Below are 19,815 nucleotides of genomic sequence, written 5' to 3' on the forward strand. Positions count from 1 at the left end.
CCAGAAAAGATCAGGAAGTTGTGCTGGGCCCTTTCTGAGTCTTAGGTTTCTTTCCTAAAATGATACTCTGACTAGATGACTGTGCCTGCTCTCCCTGTCGTCTCAGGCAGCATCATAACCACTTCCCTTGTGACTCCCATCCCTCCATGATCTGGCCATTTAGCCTCTTCTTTCTTTTAAAATATTTTCCTTGAAGAAAACCATCCAGCTCACTATTATTACAAAGGTGCTTTAACTAAAATCACACTATAAATATACGAGGCATCATATTACAGTAGAAAGAACACAGGTTTATTCAGTCAGACAAACCATGTTCCAATAACTTTGAGCTGATTCTTCAATTTCTGCTTCAGTTTTGCTCTACAAGTTAAATACTGGTAACTACCAGGACAGTTGTTGTGAGGGTTAACTGACCTTACACATACAGAACACTTAGCTTAATGCCTGGTACTTCGTAAATGCTCAGTAAACGTTAGCTGCTGTTACTATTATAATTATTGTCATCATATTTCTTGTTTCTATTATTATCATAGTGTATAGGACCCATTCTACTTTTCTAACTGAAGTAAATGGAGTCATCTAACTTTTTTTAGCTGAAGCAAATGAAGTCATCTGTGTTTCTTTCTTTACTGATACAGAGAAGGGGGAAAAATCAGTTGCCACTTCTGGCAGGAAAAATGACATACTGTAGTTGTTGACTAGTACTCTGAGTGATGACTAAGTAATACATGTTCCCCAAAGTTATAAATCAGTTTGCTACTAAAATATTTTCCAGATTTCAGAACAGAGAGCTCTGTAGTTATATCCTCATCCACTATAAAATAATCTCTCAACTATCCTGCCTGCAATTAAAAAGATCTTTATTAGCAAAAGATGTGTTCCAACAGCATGTTCCATGATGTCAGAAATACTTTTAAAGTAATCATTAAATACTATAAAATATCAGATTGTTAGAAAATAAAAAACATATTGTTGAATGAGAAGGGAGAGTCTAAATTGAATGCCACAGTAAGTGGTACCATGTTTTGGGGAAGAAAAACAAAAAAAACAAAAAGCAGCAGCATCCCTGTTTTAATGTCTTGGTACCCCCCTGTCCTATTCCATAGGCATAAAGAACTGTGTTCTCCATGAGCTTCTATGGGTAGATGGACACTCACTATTCATACACAATATGACCATAAAGCCCATGTTTCCATTTCATGTTAGTTATAACCACCGAATTCCAAAAGCAAGCCAAACTAACAGGGACAATATTTTTAGTTTACTATGTGAACTAACAGTAATGTGATTTTGGATTGACTATGCATTTCTTTTATATCATGAGTACTTAGTTGTAAAGATGCTTCGTTTTGGCAGGGTTCACTAAATGAGGTTATACTTTACATCTTAAAGTACATTAAACCCTAAGGGAACAATAGTGATGCCAATTAGGGTAAGAAGTAAGAAATTTACACCTTTTCTTATATAATGTTTCAAGGCCTTTCATGTTAGGCACAAGCAGTTTTATGACAACATAACAATTATCAAATGAAGGTGATAATTTGTCACAGATGTCACCTTTATACAATATGGTTTGCTAGAAATCAGAGTGGAGAGCAGAAACATGCAAACAAGATTTTTCTTCTGCTAGGTGACTCTGGGCTTTGACTTGTTCTTGTAAAATTAATAACACTTCAGTATGTTTCTGAATAGTTCCTTTTTCGTATATATCCATATGTCTGTTATCCATTTGTATATACATGTGTGTATGAATATATAAGTATTTACATATGCAGCTATAACAAAATGTCCAACTGTTTTTTTTTCATAAAAATATCAAAATGTAAACATTTAAATGGGTGTGATATGGTCAATGCAATCACCTTGGCTCCAGATGCCCTTCAACAGGCACGGCTCTAGAGGACGTGGGGGTGGGAAGGGGGTAGTGTGAGCCACAGAGTAGGAAGCAGAAGAACAAGGTTCCATCCGTGATCTTTGAAAATTTATGAACAACCCTGGATGCCACTTCTAGTTAACAACAAAATACAGGTAGCAGTACTTGCCTTCCTACCAACCGGAATCACTTGTTGCAGTGAGTGGAATAATGAACGTAAAAATATTTTTTAAGCTATAAATAACTATATTATAAGTGATAAGATACTTTCAAGACAGTTTTGCTGCTTTGAGAAGCATTTAAAAATGGAATGATAGTCTAACTGTATGTATTATTTTCTGTCTATTCCAAAAAAGGAGAAAAAATGTTTTGTTTCTGACAAAGATTCTTTTATATTTCTAAAGAATACATAATAAAACATTTTAGTGCATGGGGTCAAGTTAGCATAAAAATACAGTGTCTCATTTCTTGAGATAAAGTATGAAATAGTGCTTTGTAAATTCAACAGAGTTATATGTGAAGTTTAGCAATTTCTTCCACTTATATAAAAAAGTACACTTTGAGATGGGTGCTTACCTTCTCTTAGACGGTCTACTACAAAAGTAAAGCCTGTAGTCCTTGGATGTAAGACGTACTCATATTTCTGAAGTCCATTCTTTTCAGCAAATTCATTACTTCGAGCCGTGCTATTTTCTAAACAAAACAATAGGCCATTAGAAGCCATAAAATAAAGGAAGATAAGTGAGGTGAGGAAATGGTGCAGAATTTCTTTGATAAAAATGGCAGTTAATGTTTCTGTAATTAATATACTGAATCAAATGATAAGACAGAAATACTTTGGTAAATCCCTAACAAAGATCCCAGAGTTACCTACTTAATTGGAATTTCAGAAATTTTATAATAAGGTATTAATAAATGTTTTATAGCAGTTTATAAATTCATATTCAAATCCTTAAAATTCTTTAAGAGATTTCATAAAATAGTCAATATACAATGAAAACTGAAATACAAATAAAATACTAATAACTAAAATTTTCATAAAATAGTCGTTACATAATAAAAATTGAAATACTAAAATATAAAGATGAAATAAAGTAAAACTAAAATAGTAATAATACATAAGGATCTAGACATCCAGAAGAAATAACTAACAATTTGCCAAATAGATCACCATTTTTTTAACCCAATAATTTAGGGCTTCAGTGCAAAGTGAAGTATCTGCGTTGCTCAGGCACAGAGCACACTGACATTACTAACCAACACCACTCCACGACAGAATGGGCACATGATCAGCACACCATGTACAAACATCTGAACATGGTTTGGCTGAATATAGTTACTGAGTCAAGTATATGTTCCAATTGTTGGCAAAATCTTCTTTTTCCATTCCATGAGGTAACTTTATAAGTTCCAAGAAGAACCAAACCCATTATTCAGCAATTACATTTGGAAAAAGTAAAGTGTTCAGAAATTTGGCCTTAGCTGCTGGGGGAGATCATGAAATACCTTCTGATGACAGCAGACGTTAGAACCTGCAATCCTCAGCGGCATCCTGAAATTTATAGACCATTCCAAGTCACCAGGAAAAAACCTATATGTAAAAATACTACTTTCCGTGGAGTAAATTTAAGACCACAGAATCCTCAAAATCTCAAAAAACTATAGATGGATTCCACGACACTAAAATATTCAAAAACACTCCTATAAACTGAGTCAAAAAATTAAACAGATCTCCAGCAAGTCAAAAGTAAAAGCTCTAAACAAGAAAAGTAATAAGCTCCTCTCACATTCATTTGAGGGGAATATTCTGGGCATGGGACTACAGAACAGTATTTTATAGACAACTGGCAGGACCTTACATGCGACTGGGAATCCCAGAGACACCACAAAGAAGAGTAGTTAACTACTCTTCAGTTTGCTCTTCCAGTTGGTCACAGACTTGGGGGATCTGAAGACAAAACTGAAAGCTGTTGTAGAATGTGAATACAGGTGGAAGTAGTTCTAAAAGGCACAGGCACAATGTGGGAAGTAAGAAATAATCACAGATCAGAGATGCAGATTTTCCCCTCCATCCCCACGTTATCTACCCATCCCCAGACTATGATTATTAGGACTGACAGACTAGCACCCCACTTTCTCACCACAACCTCCTATCTCGTTAGCCTGCTCCCTGTAACACTCCAATGCCAGCACGCCTACCACTCCAGTGAGACTACTGGCTGCTCGGATGTTCTCAAACCAGCCAGGCATATTCCCACCTCAGAGTCTGTGCAATGGTTCTTCCCAGAATGCCTTCTACCCAGCCATCTGCATGATTTTCTGCTTTGTTCATTTAGTCTCTCCTTAAATAAGAACTTAAGGGGCCTCCTCAAACCACCTTATATAAAACAGCACCCTATGTCCCCATCTTTTATTACTCTCTCTCCCTCTCTCTCTCCTTATCTTGCTTTTCTGTACAGCATTTATGAATACCAGACATATTTTTATTATTAGTTTTTAATCTGTTTTTCCTCATTAGAAAGTAAGCTTCATGAAAAGTCTCATGAAGAGACTTTTTTGTATATACATCTCCAGGCACTCATATATCTATTAAATGAATAAGTTTTACATACAAGGGTGTTTAATTGCATGTAATATTATATAATTGTTAAAACCTAGAAAAGCTTTCCTTTCTTAAAACAAAACAGGAAATCATAATATACCAACTGTGATGGTTAATTTTATGTGTCAAACTGACTAGGCCAAAGTACCCAGATATTGGTCAAACATTATTCTAGATGTTTCTGTGAAAGTGTTTTTTGATGAGATTAATATTTAAATCAGTAGACTCTGAGTAAAGCAGACTATCCTGCATAATGTGGGTGGGCCTCATCCAGTCAGTTGAAGGTCTTAAGAGAAAAAGACTAATCTCCTCAAGCAAGAAAGAATTCTGCCAGCAGACTGCCTTTGGACTCAAACTGCAACTCTTCCCTGGAGTCACAGCCTGTTGACATACCCTGTATATTTCTGACTTGCCACCCTCCAGAATCCTTAATTTCCTTAAAATAAATTTGCCACCCCCCACCCATTATCTCTTTTTCTCTCCCTCTCTCTCTCTCTCCACACACACACACACACACACACACGGTTCTGTTTTTTCTGGACAACCTTGACTAATGATGTGAGAGAATACAATAGTAAGTACAAAGAAAAGTGTAGTTCTGGTTTTCCAATTTTAAAATTACGTGTATGTGTGCACATATATATGCCTATGGATGTGTGTATGTATACGTGTATGTGTGTGTGCGCACATGCACGTGTGACCAAATGACCCAAAAACAATGGAACAAAATTAGAATAGTGCTTCTTTATGGGCAGTGGGATTAGAGTAATATTTGTGCTCCCTTCTATGTTTATAAATTTCCCCAAAATAACATATATTACTTGCATAAGCAAAAAAAAAAGTTATAAACAACAATAATATATGAAAATAGAATATAAAGTTAATTTAAACGTACTAATTTGAAAATGTGCAAACAAGTTGGATTCACAACTTGAAGAGGATTATAAAACATTCTCTTTGGGCTTAAAAACCCAACTGTAAAGTTAACTGTGGTAGCTAAAAACACCTTTGAGTTAACAGATACATTTTCAAACCAAAGGTATTTTGCTAGCCTACTTAAAAAAAAAAAATCATATCCCAACTCAAAACTATTTGTAAAATACTGTTTAAAAAAATTTTTTTTAACTTCAAGATCAGTCTATTTATTTCCTCTATCTCGCAAATAGTCTGGCTTTTGCAAGTTGGCCTTAAAATGTAAATACTGTTTTAACTTTAAAAATATTCAACTACATTATGTAATAATAAGTACTCTGGACCCTGAAAATATTCAACTAGATGTTAAGTTCATCACCTAAAAAAGACACTTGAAAATACAGACTGAAAAGTTTTAAATATCTACTTTATAAACTCTGAAGGTCTAATGTATGAACATTTTAATACTAATGTACCAAAGTAACAGCAACCCATGAGCTTTTATCCCATTAGCGTTTAATTACTAAATAACTTCCACAGTTGCCACTCTTTAGTGTACATTTTGGCATTCACAAAATCTATCATTTCAGTAAATGACTTTCTATACTCTAACACAGATGATATTTCAATACTCAAATTTGAGTATTATACATTCTAAGGATTAAAAAATGTAAATATGGCTGTCTGTCCATTGAAATTTCCTAATGATAGTTCAGTTCTGGGAATCAATCAACTTACAACTTACAATATATTTTCAAACTTAAACAATATGCAGCCAATATTATACTCAGTATTACCTTCTGTGACCCAACTACTATTAGAATTTTAACTACAAAAATCAAACATATACAGTAAGTATAATTTAGTACATAATACTAGTATATAAAAATTGCCGTGCTTCATTTAGCTCAGTTCCAATCTGTCATACATTAGTCAAAGATCTCTTCCTTGGTATTAATGGTAAATGTTTCCCAAAATACTTTAATTTCCCTATTAACATATTACAGTTTAGTCACCCATTCACCTACTTAAGTAGTTGTGTAATTTGTATTTTCCATCTTGCACTCTTTTTTGGGGTACTGGGTTCCATAAATTACTATGTCCACAGAGTGAATTAGACTGTTCATTTACTTGTTCTCCTCTCAGGTTCTAAGGGTTGCCTTTCTTGGTAGCTCTTAGCTACCTCGATCTAGTATTGAGGATTTAGAAGACAAGTTCACAGGGATCTCTCCGTACTATCTGTGAGTTTTAGATTTCAGTTCTAACCTGCTTAAGTCTGTCTTCCCTGGTACAGCAGACGTTTATACATTGGGCCCTTCTCAAATTCTGCTGTATTCTTCTTAAAGTAACCAGGGTACTAAAGCTTTTGAATTTTGCTCTTTTGAATTGAAGGATTCTATAAAACTACTTCCTGTTGTAGCTTACTCCCTCCCCCACCAATATTCATCAACCAGAGCAGTTCTTCTCTCCGTCTTAGAAATCCTAGACTGCAATAGAAGGCTTCACCTGCAGAAATGACCTGTGGTTCAAAAAAGATGTGAAGCCCACTGATTTAGTAAGAATGAAAGACTGCATTTTGTTTTTAATCTTTTAAAGAATTCCTTGAGGGCTTCCCTGGTGGCGCAGTGGTTGAGAGTCCGCCTGCCGATGCAGGGGACACGGGTTCGTGCCCCGGTCTGGGAGGATCCCACGTGCCACGGAGCGGCTGGGCCCGTGAGCCATGGCCGCTGAGCCTGCGCGTCTGGAGCCTGTGCTCCACAACGGGAGAGGCCACAACAGTGAGAGGCCTGCGTACCGCAAAAAAAAAAAAAAGAATTCCTTGAGATCCACTGGCATTCTTGGCCTGTGTAATTTGGTATCTGGGAAGATAGAGAAGTCCTAGATATATTCTCCTGTGTCGCCTCTACAACTCAACGATGGCTGAATTTTCTTTAGGAAAAGGACAAGGCCTTTCCAGCTTATATTAGAAATAAGGCTTTAAAAATACCAGGAAAGGGGCTTCCCTGGTGGTGCAGTGGTTAAGAATCTGCCTGCCAATGCAGGAGACACGGGTTCGAGCCCTGGTCCAGGAGGATCCCATATACCGCAGAGCAACTAAGCTCATGTGCCACAACTACTGAGGCCTGTGAGCCTGGAGCCTGTGCTCCGCAACAAGAGAAGCCACCACAATAAGCATGTGTGCCGCAACGAAGAGTGGCCCACACTCTCCACAACTAGAGAAGGCATGCGCACACCAACGAAGACCGAACGCAGCCAAAAATAAGTAAAATAAATAAATTATTAAAAAACAGGAAAAAGGCAACATACTAACTTAAATCAACAAGTGAAACTGGTTACTATTAGATCCTTTCCTTTTTTAAAAAAAATTAATTACTTGATTTGTTTTTGGCTGTGTTGGGTCTTTGTTGCTGCGCACAGGCTTTCTCTAGTTGCGGTAAGCGGGGGCTACTCTTCATTGCGGTGCACAGGCTTCTCATTGCAGTGGCTTCTCTTGTTGTGGAGCACAGGATCTAGGCGTGCAGGCTTCAATAGTTGTGGCACATGGGCTCAGCAGTTGTGGCTCGTGGGCTCTAGAGCGCAGGCTCAGTACTTGTGGCGCCACAGGCTTAGTTGCTCCGCAGCATGTGGGATCTTCCCGGACCAGGGCTCGAACCTGTGTCCCCTGCATTGGCAGGCGGATTCTTAACCACTGTACCACCAGGGAAGCCCAGATCCTTTTCTTATAAGAAAGAAGTTGGAAAAAAAGGGTCTAATGGATAAATACGCATCTTGGAAGAGGACAGTGAATAGATATTTTAAAACTAGGCTTTGTTCTTCTCTCTCAAGATTGTTTTGGCTACTTGAGGTTTTTTGTGGTTATGTACAAACTATATAAAGTAAAAGGCTGATATTTAAAGTATATACCGAGACTTAAAATATAAAGCTCTAAGATGGCAAGTATAAATAATACCTCTTGGAGTTGCCCATCATAAACTCTATGGGCTGGAAACCAGGAGTTCTGGGTTCTGATGTGCTGCTGACTAACTGAGTGACCCCAGGGATGGGCCAATAATCTTGTTGGTATTCAGTTGCTTCATCTGAGGACTGAGAAGTTTAGACTAGATAGCTAATTTTGGAGTTCCTTCATGTTTTAAAATTCTGTGATCCAAACAAAGGGTACCTTACCTGTGAGATCAGTCCCTTCTGGGAATATGAGGAGTTGAAGTGGTTCATGGATATCACAAAAATAATCAATCATGTCTTCAAAATGGCTCTTATCATCCTTCCATTTCCTATGAATGAAGATATAGGCCGCAGCCTGCATGGCCCAACCTAGAATCAATTTAACAAGTATTTATGTATAATTTTAATACCAATATCCACATATTTCTGAATATAATATTTCAGAGTTTTGGAGTTTTACTATAAATTATTTACTTTCATAATAAGCATCTCATGATATACCTTAAATTCAGCACTGATCTTGGATTAAATAACAGATATACCAGAGAATATTCTTAAAGGAGTCTGTTAAATTCTGGAATTTGCAAAATTCTCAAAAACCTCTTTTCAAGCAAAACCTAGCTATTAAAATAACAAGGAGAAAAACTTCCTTACTATCAGTAACTCACCCAAAGTTAAAAATCCTAACTTAAACAGATACTTTAACCAAGTTACCTACAAGAGATATATGACTATGTGTTATCAGGCTTACAAAGCAGTAAGCACGGGATTGTTCTCAAGCCATGTATACGAGCATTGTCTTTACTATTTCCCTTTCTGTACTACTCGATCTCTAAATCCAATTGCTGTTTTCAATGTAATCTCTTCTTTAGAGTTATTTTAAAAAGAAAATACGCAATGACTACTAAACACATTAATTAGAGCATACGCTGTGATCACATTCCCTTTCTCTAAGGCGAATTCAACCTTGCTACTGAAGAGGCAGCTCTAGACGAGCCAGGTTTTTCCCAGCTGGCATCCCTCCCTGGCCAGAAATGACGAACTACTGTGGTAAATATCTGACTTAAGGCGGACAATGAATAGTCTATTCAATAGTCCATGAAGCATGAAACCCTTGGCCCATACACAGTAACTGTCTTGGCCAAATGTTCTCTCTCAGGAATTTTACCTGGGACCATGGAGAAAACAAGCTGGTATATATAAGACAAATGGACGGACAAAAAAAGCAGATAACAGAGACAGTAGCACCTGAGGCAAAGTAAAGGTAGCACACTATAGTGAAGACCTAAACAACTGCTCTTGAGGCACATAAAGCTGACTGTGATCAAGAACAAAAGATAGCCTTCCACAATGGCTGGCCAGTCTTTGGGTTCACCTCTTGGATATCCCAGAAGAGTCCATCTCCCTTATTGTCATGTGTATCTTTACAATATACTTTTACTAGTTCAGCTAGAGGGGATGAGTGGTAGTTTCTTAAAAACACAACTAAAATAATAGCTATTATCATTTAGTAAATACAGTAGTACCCTAAGAATATATAAAATTATCATTAAATCATGATTTTAAAATCTGTAGGACTTTATTTGGTTTGAATTAAGTCCAAACTAGAATACTGTATTCTACAAATATAAATAAGCATATTCCCAAATAATCCACACTTTAGTATAAGGTCTTGCTGATAATGTGTCCAGTTGCTGCTCACCCACTGTATTTGTCAGTCATATCCACCTGTACTGGAATTGATCCCGCACCTGCCCCCTCTTACATGTCTCCTCTTTTACCTGAGGACACCTACATCCACAGTGCAGTTTGTAGGCGGTATAACTCTGGAATGAAATTGCCTGGGTTAGAATCATAGTTCCACCATAAACCAGCTGTTCAGCTTTAAGCCTTTGTCCCTTATTGACCCCAAACGTAAAAATAAGCATAATGCTGCAACAGTATTTACCTGATAGGAGTTGTTGTAAGAAATAAATTAAGATTATTTAGCACAAAGTATTCAATAAGTAATAGTTATTGTCATTATGATTAAGAAGTTACAATAATACCAAGGATATTGCACCAAGGAACATAAAAATGTAACCAAAAAAGTTCCCATTCACAATTGCCCAGCCCTATGCTGGTGTTTTGGAAATTATAAACTCTATTTTATTATTTTAAAGCTCATGCTTAAAATTTTTTCACCTTTCTATTTTTACAAACATTTAAACTTAAATAATTCTATCAACTTTGAGTTAATAATCTTCCCCCAAACAAAAAATTATGCTTTCCTCTTGTCCCTCTTCCAAGATTTGTAGAAATCATCCAATAGTTCCTCCAAATTGCTATTATTATTACTACTACTATTCCTTATGCTTCACAGAACGATTTTAATTATTTAGACTTGACTCGGGTTAAGTCTGTTGGCTTCTCTTCTTATCATTGTTTCTTATATCCTATGTCCTTCTGTTAGTCCTCCTTAAGGAACTTGTTTCAAAAAAATGTTTGAGTTTTTGCATTTACGAAATTTTTTTTTTTTTTTTGTTCTCAATTTTGGAGGCTAGCTTGGCTTAAAACAGAACTTGAGATTTTAAATCATTTTCCCCTAGGAATTTCAAAGCTGTTTTTCCCACAATCTTCTTATAGAAGTCTGATATCAATCTGATTTCTGCAGATAATTTTTTTCCCCTCTGGAAGCTTTATTTTCTCTTTATCTTTGGTTTTGTGAGACTTCACCAGTATGCAACTTTTTCATTAATTCTGCTCAGCAGTTGGTACACTCTTCCAATATGAGTCTCTTTAACTTTGGGAATATTCCTTCCATTATTTAAGAAAACACTACTTTTTCTCTTCTTCATTCTCTCAGACTTTCTATTTAGAACTTCTCTTAGATAGATGTTAAAACTTCTGGTTTTGTCCTCTCATACTTTTTATCTCCCTTCATTTGATGCTGTGTTTAAGGGAAAATCTTTTAGCTTAGTCATCTAACTCATTAATTTCATCTTTAGCTGTTTCTAGTCTACTAATTTTTATTTCAGCAATCAACTGTTTAATTGTCAAATTTTATGGACAAATAGCAAAAACTATAATAAGCTATGACAAGTACAAAGAGGAGTAATTTTAAAAAAATGTTTATTGAATGGTTACTATGTGCCTAGTACTGTTCTAAGCATTTTTCATTAATTCAATTAGTTATCAAGACAACTTTATGAACTAGGTAAAATTATTATTCCTATCTTATGGATGAAGAAACTAAGGCACACTGAGAACTCAGAGAACTAGTAAGTGGTAAAATCAGGTTTCAAATGCAGGCAGTCTGGCTCCAGAGCTGATGTTTTTAACCACTGTACTAAACAGCCTCTTTGCAATACATACTTGAATCTCTCTAAGGGTATCAGTGAAACACAGTATAAATTCTCCTCAGAGAAATGTCTATTCCTCAGAGAGTTTATTCCTAGACTTTCTTTAAAGCTGTGTATTTTTCTCAAATGTTAATTCTGCATTGTCCTCATATTTGTAAAGGATGTTCTAGACTGAACAATACTGACAGGTTGTGTATTTCTCCATTCCAAGTGAGAATATCTGTTGCTCCCTTGGGGGGAGGGAGCAGTAGGAAAACCCATAGGGCTGTGTCATAAAACTTTTCAAATATTATGTATATGTTTCGGAAATCCCAGAAAGGGAAGTAAAAAGACTAAATCAGTCAGCCTCTTGGACCTCTCCTCTGAAGATGTGATGATTCTTCCCCTTTGTGCTTTGCCTTTTCATGTTCCATTTATACATTATACATCACTAATGCTTTTGAATCTGTTTTACTCCCTTTAGCTTAAATGTTTTCTCCTTCTCATAAAAACCACAGGAAGACCTCGTGAGTCTTTTTCTTCTCATTTCATTGCCATCAGTACACATGTTATTCACGTTTAAAGCAATATCCAGATTTTTCTTAACATTCTTGAGGTCCTCATACAGTTTTATGACATTTATTTCATAAGTCTATGGGCTGATAAATGACAGTGCAACTGATCCTGTCATTTGAAATTAGTCTATATAACTTGCCTGTTTTATACTTTTTCCATTGGAGGACTTTCTGTCTATCACCTGAATTTCTCAGACAAGTACTGAGAGCCTGGCAGGTTTATAAAAATAGATTCTGTGGATGCTGGCATGGCTCTGTTATCACCATCTACTTTCAAAAATCCCATTTACATTACCAGCACTGCATTCTCAAAGCAGAAAGGAGTAATCTCTAAGCATACTCTATTGTCCAGAGGTATTCCATAATTTTAGAACCTGGTTTTCCTTGGCTTAAATTTTCTTTTATCGAATTTTAGAGTTGGCTAGGAAAAAGGAAAACCCGACCAATTTACTTGAGTGTATTTTTAACATGCATTCTTTCTCCATAAAAAGTAAGCCCTTTTCAGCATTTTCTTTTTCCTTTTTTTGTTTTTTTTAAATTTAATTTTATTTAATTTTTATACAGCAGGTTCTTATTAGTTATCCATTTTATACACATTAGTGTATATATGTCAATCCCAGTCTCCCAATTCATCCCACCCCCCCACCACTTTCCCCCCTTGGTGTCCACACATTTGTTCTCTACATCTGTGTCTCTATTTCTGCCTTGCAAACCGGTTCATCTGTACCATTCTTCTAGATTCCACATATATGTGCTAATACACAACATACGTTTTTCTCTTTCTGACCTTACTTCACTCTGTATGACAGTCTCTAGGTCCATCCACGTCTCTACAAATGACCCAATTTCATTCCTTTTTATGGCTGAGTAATATTCCATTGTATATATGTGCCACATCTTCTTTATCTATTCATCCTTTTTTCATTTTAGTGTAGATGAATATACAGTTAACCCCTGGTCAACATGGGGGTTAGGGGTGCCTACCCCCAAGCACAGCCTAAAATCCACTTATAACTTTACAGTCATCCCCTCCATATCCATGGTTATGCATCCACAAATCAACCAACCACAAATTGTATGGTACTGTAGTACGTATTTATTGAAAAAAAAACCCACAGGTAAATGGACCCATGCAGTTCAAACCTGTGTTCAAGGGTCAACTGTAGTTAAGAGAATCATAAAAATATCTATACTACTCACCTATTGTACTAAAAACTGAACTTCAAAAATAGATTAATTCATCATTGTTGTCCAGGTACTTATTAATTCATTATGGTATTTACTTTGGGACTATGAATGCAATACCAGAAACAAAAAGCAATGTGCAAGAGATAAAACAAACTGTTCTCTTCAACATATTTTCAATCCTGAATAGAGGGTGTGGATACAACCAAGGGAATGTTACCCACAGGCCTCTATTAAATGAAAATGAGTGATAATATGAACAGATGCAAATTTTATATAAACTCGTATCACAACAATCATAAGCAAATACTATGTTTGCTGACTGTGTGGTTGTGCATAACAATGGTTATACAAATGAATCCAGAACAAGTACTATTTCTCAGAATTTCAACCTATGTCAGCATTTAGCAAAATGCTACACCAAGTTAGGGAAGCTCTGTCTTCTTTGAACTCACATTTGAAATTAGGTAATGCTCTCTATATCCCTCGTCTAAGATGATGAACTTACATGAGGCTCTGGCTTTTAAAAACATTGAGAGGAGGCAGATAATCAATTCTATGACTTTTTCCTGTAATAATCCTTTTAGAACATGCCTGTATCATTAGGTTTCAAATGTGCTTGTGCTGAAAATACAAGACAGAAATCAAAGTATAAAATATGAGCAGACAATTAAATAATATCCTAAAGGAAACTCAATTCCAAATATAATTTCAAATTTGAAAAACCACAAAATGGATAAAACCACCCTTACTGCAAATTTCACTAGACTCCACAAAGAGATGATTATATCTACCTGCAGAGAGTAGAAAGTCTGGCTTGACACTGAAGAAATACCTATTTATTGATGGCTTTTGGTTGGCAAGATGCAATTTCTTGGTTATGATTACAGTTTCGGGGTTTTACCCTATGGTGGAACCAAAAACCTGTTTTTCATACTATGTGAGATTTACCATTTAATCAGTATTACAGATGAAGTGCCATCTGAGATATCTGTTCCTGTTGCACAACTGATTCCTAAGCTACATATATTACTAGCTCTATACACTGAGAGAGGCAGTAGCCACCAGCATGTGGTTGGCAGAATAATGCCCCCACAAAAGATATCCACATCCTAATTCCCAGAAGTGTGAATACATTACATGGCAAAGAAGAATTACGGTTGCTAATCTGCTGAATTTAAAATAGGGAGATTATCCTGGATTAGCCTGGGGGGGCCAGTGTAATCATAAAGGTCCTTAAAGGTGGAAGATGGAGGCAGGGAAAGACTCAGTGTCAGAGTGAGGCTATGTGAGGAGGACTCAGCTGGTTCTTGCTGGCCTTAAAGATGGAGGAAAAGGAGGCAGGAGCCAAAGAATGTGGGTGACCAATAGAAACTGGAAATGTCAAGGAAACAGACTCTCCACAGGAGCCTAACAGAAAGGATTTGGTCCTGCAAATGCCTTGATTTTAGCCCAATGAGCCCCACATCAGACTTCTGACCTCCAGAACTGTGAGATGATAAATATGTGTGGTTTAAGGTGACTCCATTCATGGTACAAGCAGTAATAGAAAACTATACAGAGCACAGTCAGTGCCCAGATCGTAGTTTCTAACACCTTGCTTTAATCAAAGGAACTAGGGTTCCTTAGGAAAATGCTGAGCCTAGGGCTGGGGCAGGGAAAAATACAAGAATCTTGTACCACCAGAAAATAAGAAAATGATTAAAAGAAAAAAAGAAATATGGGGACCCAAAAGGACGTAAGAGCCAACCTGCAAAAACTCCCAATGGCCAAAGCTGGAACAACTTCAGCAACAAAATAAATAACAATAGTACTGGATTATAACCCAAAGAATAAAATAAATATTGATAAGTTCATATTGGCATAATTAAATGACTGAGAAGGGACAAACCTTCACAGAATTGCAAATAAAATATGTAGATGCTCCCCACTCCAAGGAGGTGAAGCTTAATTCCCCCTGCCCACAACCAGCCCTACCGAATAAAATACAGAGAGAGAGGAGAAAACATTAACTTTGTGGTGCAGAACCCTGGCAGACACCACCTTAACCAAATGATTACAATTAACATCACTCATGATAAGCCAGGTTGATATCATGAACCCTCCTGATGAGATGAGAAAGTCACTTCATATCCGTGGGGCTTTTTCCCAAAACCCAAAACTAATCATGAGAAAATGTCATGAAAAGCAAATGCAAAACAAACTCAAAATGAGGGACATTCTACAAAATATCCGACCAGTTCTCTTCAAAAGCACTAAAATAAAGACAGACTGCCACACAATGGAGGAAGACTACAGAGACATGGTGACTTTAAAAAAAAAAAAAGAGAGATCCTCAATTGGATCCCAGAACAGAAAAAGGACATTAGTGGAAACACTGGTGAAATCTAAATAAAGTCTGTAGTTCAGTTAATAGTATTGTACCCATGTTAATCTTTTGTTTTGACAAATGTTCCACAGCTGTGTAAGAGGTTAACATCAGGGGAAGATGGGTGAAAATAGGAAAATTTTCTGTACTGTCTTTGCAAATATTCAATACATCTAAAATTATTCCATATAAAAAGGTATTTAAGAACATCTAATGTTAATGCAAACTACTGTTTAATTTAAAAATACATGAATAACAGCTATTTTGCATTCTAAAATCAAAGACCTAGGTGTTCTTACTTGGGATTCACTTACTATGCCGTTTATTTGATTGTAATAGTTGAAGATTATCAGTAACCACATTTCTAAGATATAGTTGGGACATTATTTTTATTGTGGAAGGACATGTTAAATCTTGGCTACATGATATGTCCCTGCCTGGTATTCATTACACAATGACTCTCAGAAATATCTGACTTCAAGCATAAGGAAAATAATTCCCATAAGATTTAAGGACAAGAATAAACAAGGGAAAAAAGGCCACACTGGGTTTCGTAAACTCCCTTAACAATGACATATATAATAAATACAACAGCTAATTCAATTTTTCCCCAGTATTACAATGCTGCCTTTCTCTTTAAAAATATCATTACAATTTATAGGTACTTATTTAGCCACAAGTGAAAGGAAAACTGAAGGCGCTAGAATCAAGTTATCTCTTGAAATTAAGGTTGAAAAACAAACTATAAAGTACATTGGGTCCATCTCTCCTATTTTTTTTACTATTATTGTAAAACACCCTTTTCAAAGTTGGCTCGAATTGATCATTTTAAGACTGACTTTATTTGTGCTTCTCTACTAAATGCAAAGTGGACAGAAAACCCTAAAGCTCCCCCCAAATTCTTTTACTTCTTTCTCCTAAAATTGCCCTGTTATAAAAACATGGATTTTAGGTAGTTTTTAGAATCTACTTATTAATTTAGGCAAAGAAGTTCTTCAATTTTCAGTACAAATGAGGGTACTGAAAGGCCTAGAGTCAAAATATGCTTCCCAGCTCACATCTGGAATGCCTCGCAGCCTGCAGCAGTGCAGCTGACTGAGGTATTAGAGATGGTGCACATCAACAGGATATCCAATTTAGGTAAACAACCGCAGTATAACTCCAGTAAGTAACTGACTGAATAACCTTAAAGCCCAGAACCATGTCTCCCAACCAAAGAATCTGTCAACTTCCATACAGCTCAGAACTTGAGCTTTGTTAACAACTCAGCTAACACAGTCAAAACAAAAGCTTCGTTTAAGTTACTTAGATCTCAGTACAATCATAAAAAATTACTTAGTTCTCAATGTAGTTCTAGAAAGAAGTATAATCCTGGTATACTGCCTGGCATATGACTTAACTAAAATAAACCTTTGTTCCCAATGGGTTTCCCTCCCTCCCTGGCAAAAAGAAAAAAAAAAAAAAAAGCATCAAACTCATCTCAGCCAAGCAACCCTGGCAACTGAAACTACAAAATCAACAAGGACAAAAACTTATTTTTCAACTAGCAGTAGTAGCTAAGATGAAAACGATCTGTATGTATCTGAAAATACACAGAGTTGTATGTGACATCTAGCCATAGAACTAAAACATTTTAATATACTGTCTACTATATTTCTTCTGACAGTTTTCATAAAAATCTTAATTCACGATAGCCATTATAATAACATTTACTGAATGACTACATCAATCGTTGCATACTTTTCTTTATAGATTGGTGAAATGTGGGAAAGAAGCTGTATGTATCAGGATCCTTTGGGCTATAAATAACAGAATACCAATCTGAAAGTCATATAAACCCTCTGGGTGTATGTGTCTCACATAAAATGTAGTCTGGCCCCAAGGCTGGTTCAGAAGCCAGGCCCTCACATTCTATTTGGCCATCCTCTTGGATGCAAGATGATTGCAGGAGCTCCAAGTATGATGTACTCTCACAATAATGTCCCAAAGTAGGAAAGGAGAGGCATTGTCCCTTCATGAACCTCTTATGAAGGAGGAAAATCCTTCCCAGAGCCTTCTAACAAGGAGTCTCCCTATTAGGTCCCTTTGGTGGGACTGGCTGATAGGAGGCTGAGGAAGGCAATATGAGGTATTTTCATTCTCTGTCATGGGATGTGTGTATCATAGAAATACATTGTTAAAAATAGTAAAACATCCTCTCTGGCCTTTAGGTATTTAGTAACAAATGCAACAACACAGGAAAGAAGGGTGCTGTGAAACCTTCCATGATTTACAGTAGGAAGCAATAAAATAATCAGTCTCTTGTGGCCAGGTGACAAGAAAATTTGCTGTAAGTAAGAACTACAGTTTAGTAATTAAGTAGCTAGGAATCCTTGACTAAAAGCCGCCTTTGAAGATATGTCACAGAGGGAGTGTCAAATGTATGTGCTGTAGAGTAGCGGTCCCCAACCTTTTTGGCACCAGGGACCGGTTTCGTGCAAGACAATTTTTCCACGGACAGGGGCGGCGGGGAGGGGGTGATGGTTTAGGCGGCAATGAGACCGGTGGGGAGTGGCAGATGAAGCTTGGCTCGCTCACCCGCTGCTCACCTCCTGCTGTGCGGTCCGGTTACTAACAGACTGCACACTGGTACCCGTCCTCGGCTTGGGGGTTGGGGACCCCTGCTGTAAAGATTCCTTCCAGGAAATCTCAAGCAGCTGTTACTCAGGGTGACTAGTAACTAGTAATTCCTCACTTAGCTGACGCAGGTAGTAAAACTGACGCCTCAGAGATACCAAAGAAACTGGTAGGAATGGGGTGTTACTGATACCGACTCTTGAGGAGAGTCTTACTTCAATATAGAAATGTATTCATCTTATCCTCTGAGTTGTAAAATAGGAGAGCAGCATGAAGTGTTGTTAAATTTTAAAAGGGTCCACCAAATTGAATGGTGTCAAAGACATTCATGGCTTAAAGACGGTTCTAGTTTTAATGAATGTCCATTTTAAGTAGGAGGAAGCTGGGTAGGAGAGGGAGAGTTTTCCCTCTCACCGAAGATAAAGTTGGGTATTATAAACTGTAAATATCTCAAATAGGAAATTATCCATTCTTTGTACTTACTATATAATAGTTAATAAAATTAAGGTGACTTCAGTAAATTTAGTGATTCTTAAAACTGTGTGAGAAATATCTTTAAATGAATTTACATCTAACACTTATACATTAAATACAGTTAAAACTGAAATTTTGACCACATAAAATGGATTATCTTTCCAACTAATGTATGATGCTTGTTTTGCAGCATGTTCATGTGTAACAGCAGCATGCGCTATAACCACTGTTTCTCCAGTGTATTGGGCAAGGTATACAATAGATTTTAACCCAGTAGTTTTTATTCATGGTCTTTAAAAAGAGAAGAATGCTTATAAAATGCCAAAGACATATTTTTTAAATTCCAGTTATTTCTATAGATCAGATTTGACCAAAAAAATTTTAGTATTTTGGGAGACAGGTTATTCTCAGGGAGGCCGGACTTAGGAAAAGCCTCTGACCCAGTTTCAATTATCCAGCTAAAACAGGACCACCACAGGAGCCTGTAAGGATACACTCAGACTTTGCATGCCTTGAACAAACTGAGAGTGGATAAAAGCATTCATCAGAGGCCATGCTGTTACTTCTTTCTTGTCCCTGATCTCATTCTGGAACAATCTAGATATATTTCACAATTTGTGATTGTTCCTAGTTTTCACCACTACCTTATGGTGCAGTTTGAGAACAGTAGGATTATATGACAATCTACTTTAAAATCAGGACGTATATGTCAGGGAGAGTTTAGTTCAATCCACGACTTGGCAACTTTTTAAATCACTATCCATTTAATGTTTACTCCTCTTTTTGTGCTTTCTAAAAGCCTCCAACCCTTTTGCCACTCAAGTGTGATTAACTAATGATCCAGAAAAACCAAGGAGCCATGAGCTGGGTGGGCCAGATGGCACACGAATTTCCTGGTACAAAAACACTAGGCAAATGGACTTTTCATGACACCTCTGGGTTTCATA

At 36.7% G+C, this 19,815-nt stretch overlaps 1 protein-coding gene across 5 annotated transcripts in view; it reads right to left on the reverse strand.

Moving 5' to 3' along the window:
- The window catches only part of LCLAT1 (lysocardiolipin acyltransferase 1), a 193,002-nt gene that overhangs the window by 83,589 nt on the left and 89,598 nt on the right, over positions 1-19,815 (reverse strand). For all 5 annotated transcript variants that reach the window (XM_067703344.1, XM_067703341.1, XM_067703340.1 and 2 more), the window contains 2 exons: positions 8,553-8,699; positions 2,450-2,566 (listed from right to left, as the gene is read on the reverse strand). In XM_067703344.1, the coding sequence (XP_067559445.1) occupies positions 2,450-2,566; positions 8,553-8,699 (264 nt within the window). The remainder of the gene's footprint in view (positions 1-2,449; positions 2,567-8,552; positions 8,700-19,815) is intronic.

This window comes from Pseudorca crassidens, chromosome 14 (assembly GCF_039906515.1).
Source record: "Pseudorca crassidens isolate mPseCra1 chromosome 14, mPseCra1.hap1, whole genome shotgun sequence".
Lineage (NCBI taxonomy): Eukaryota > Metazoa > Chordata > Mammalia > Artiodactyla > Delphinidae > Pseudorca > Pseudorca crassidens.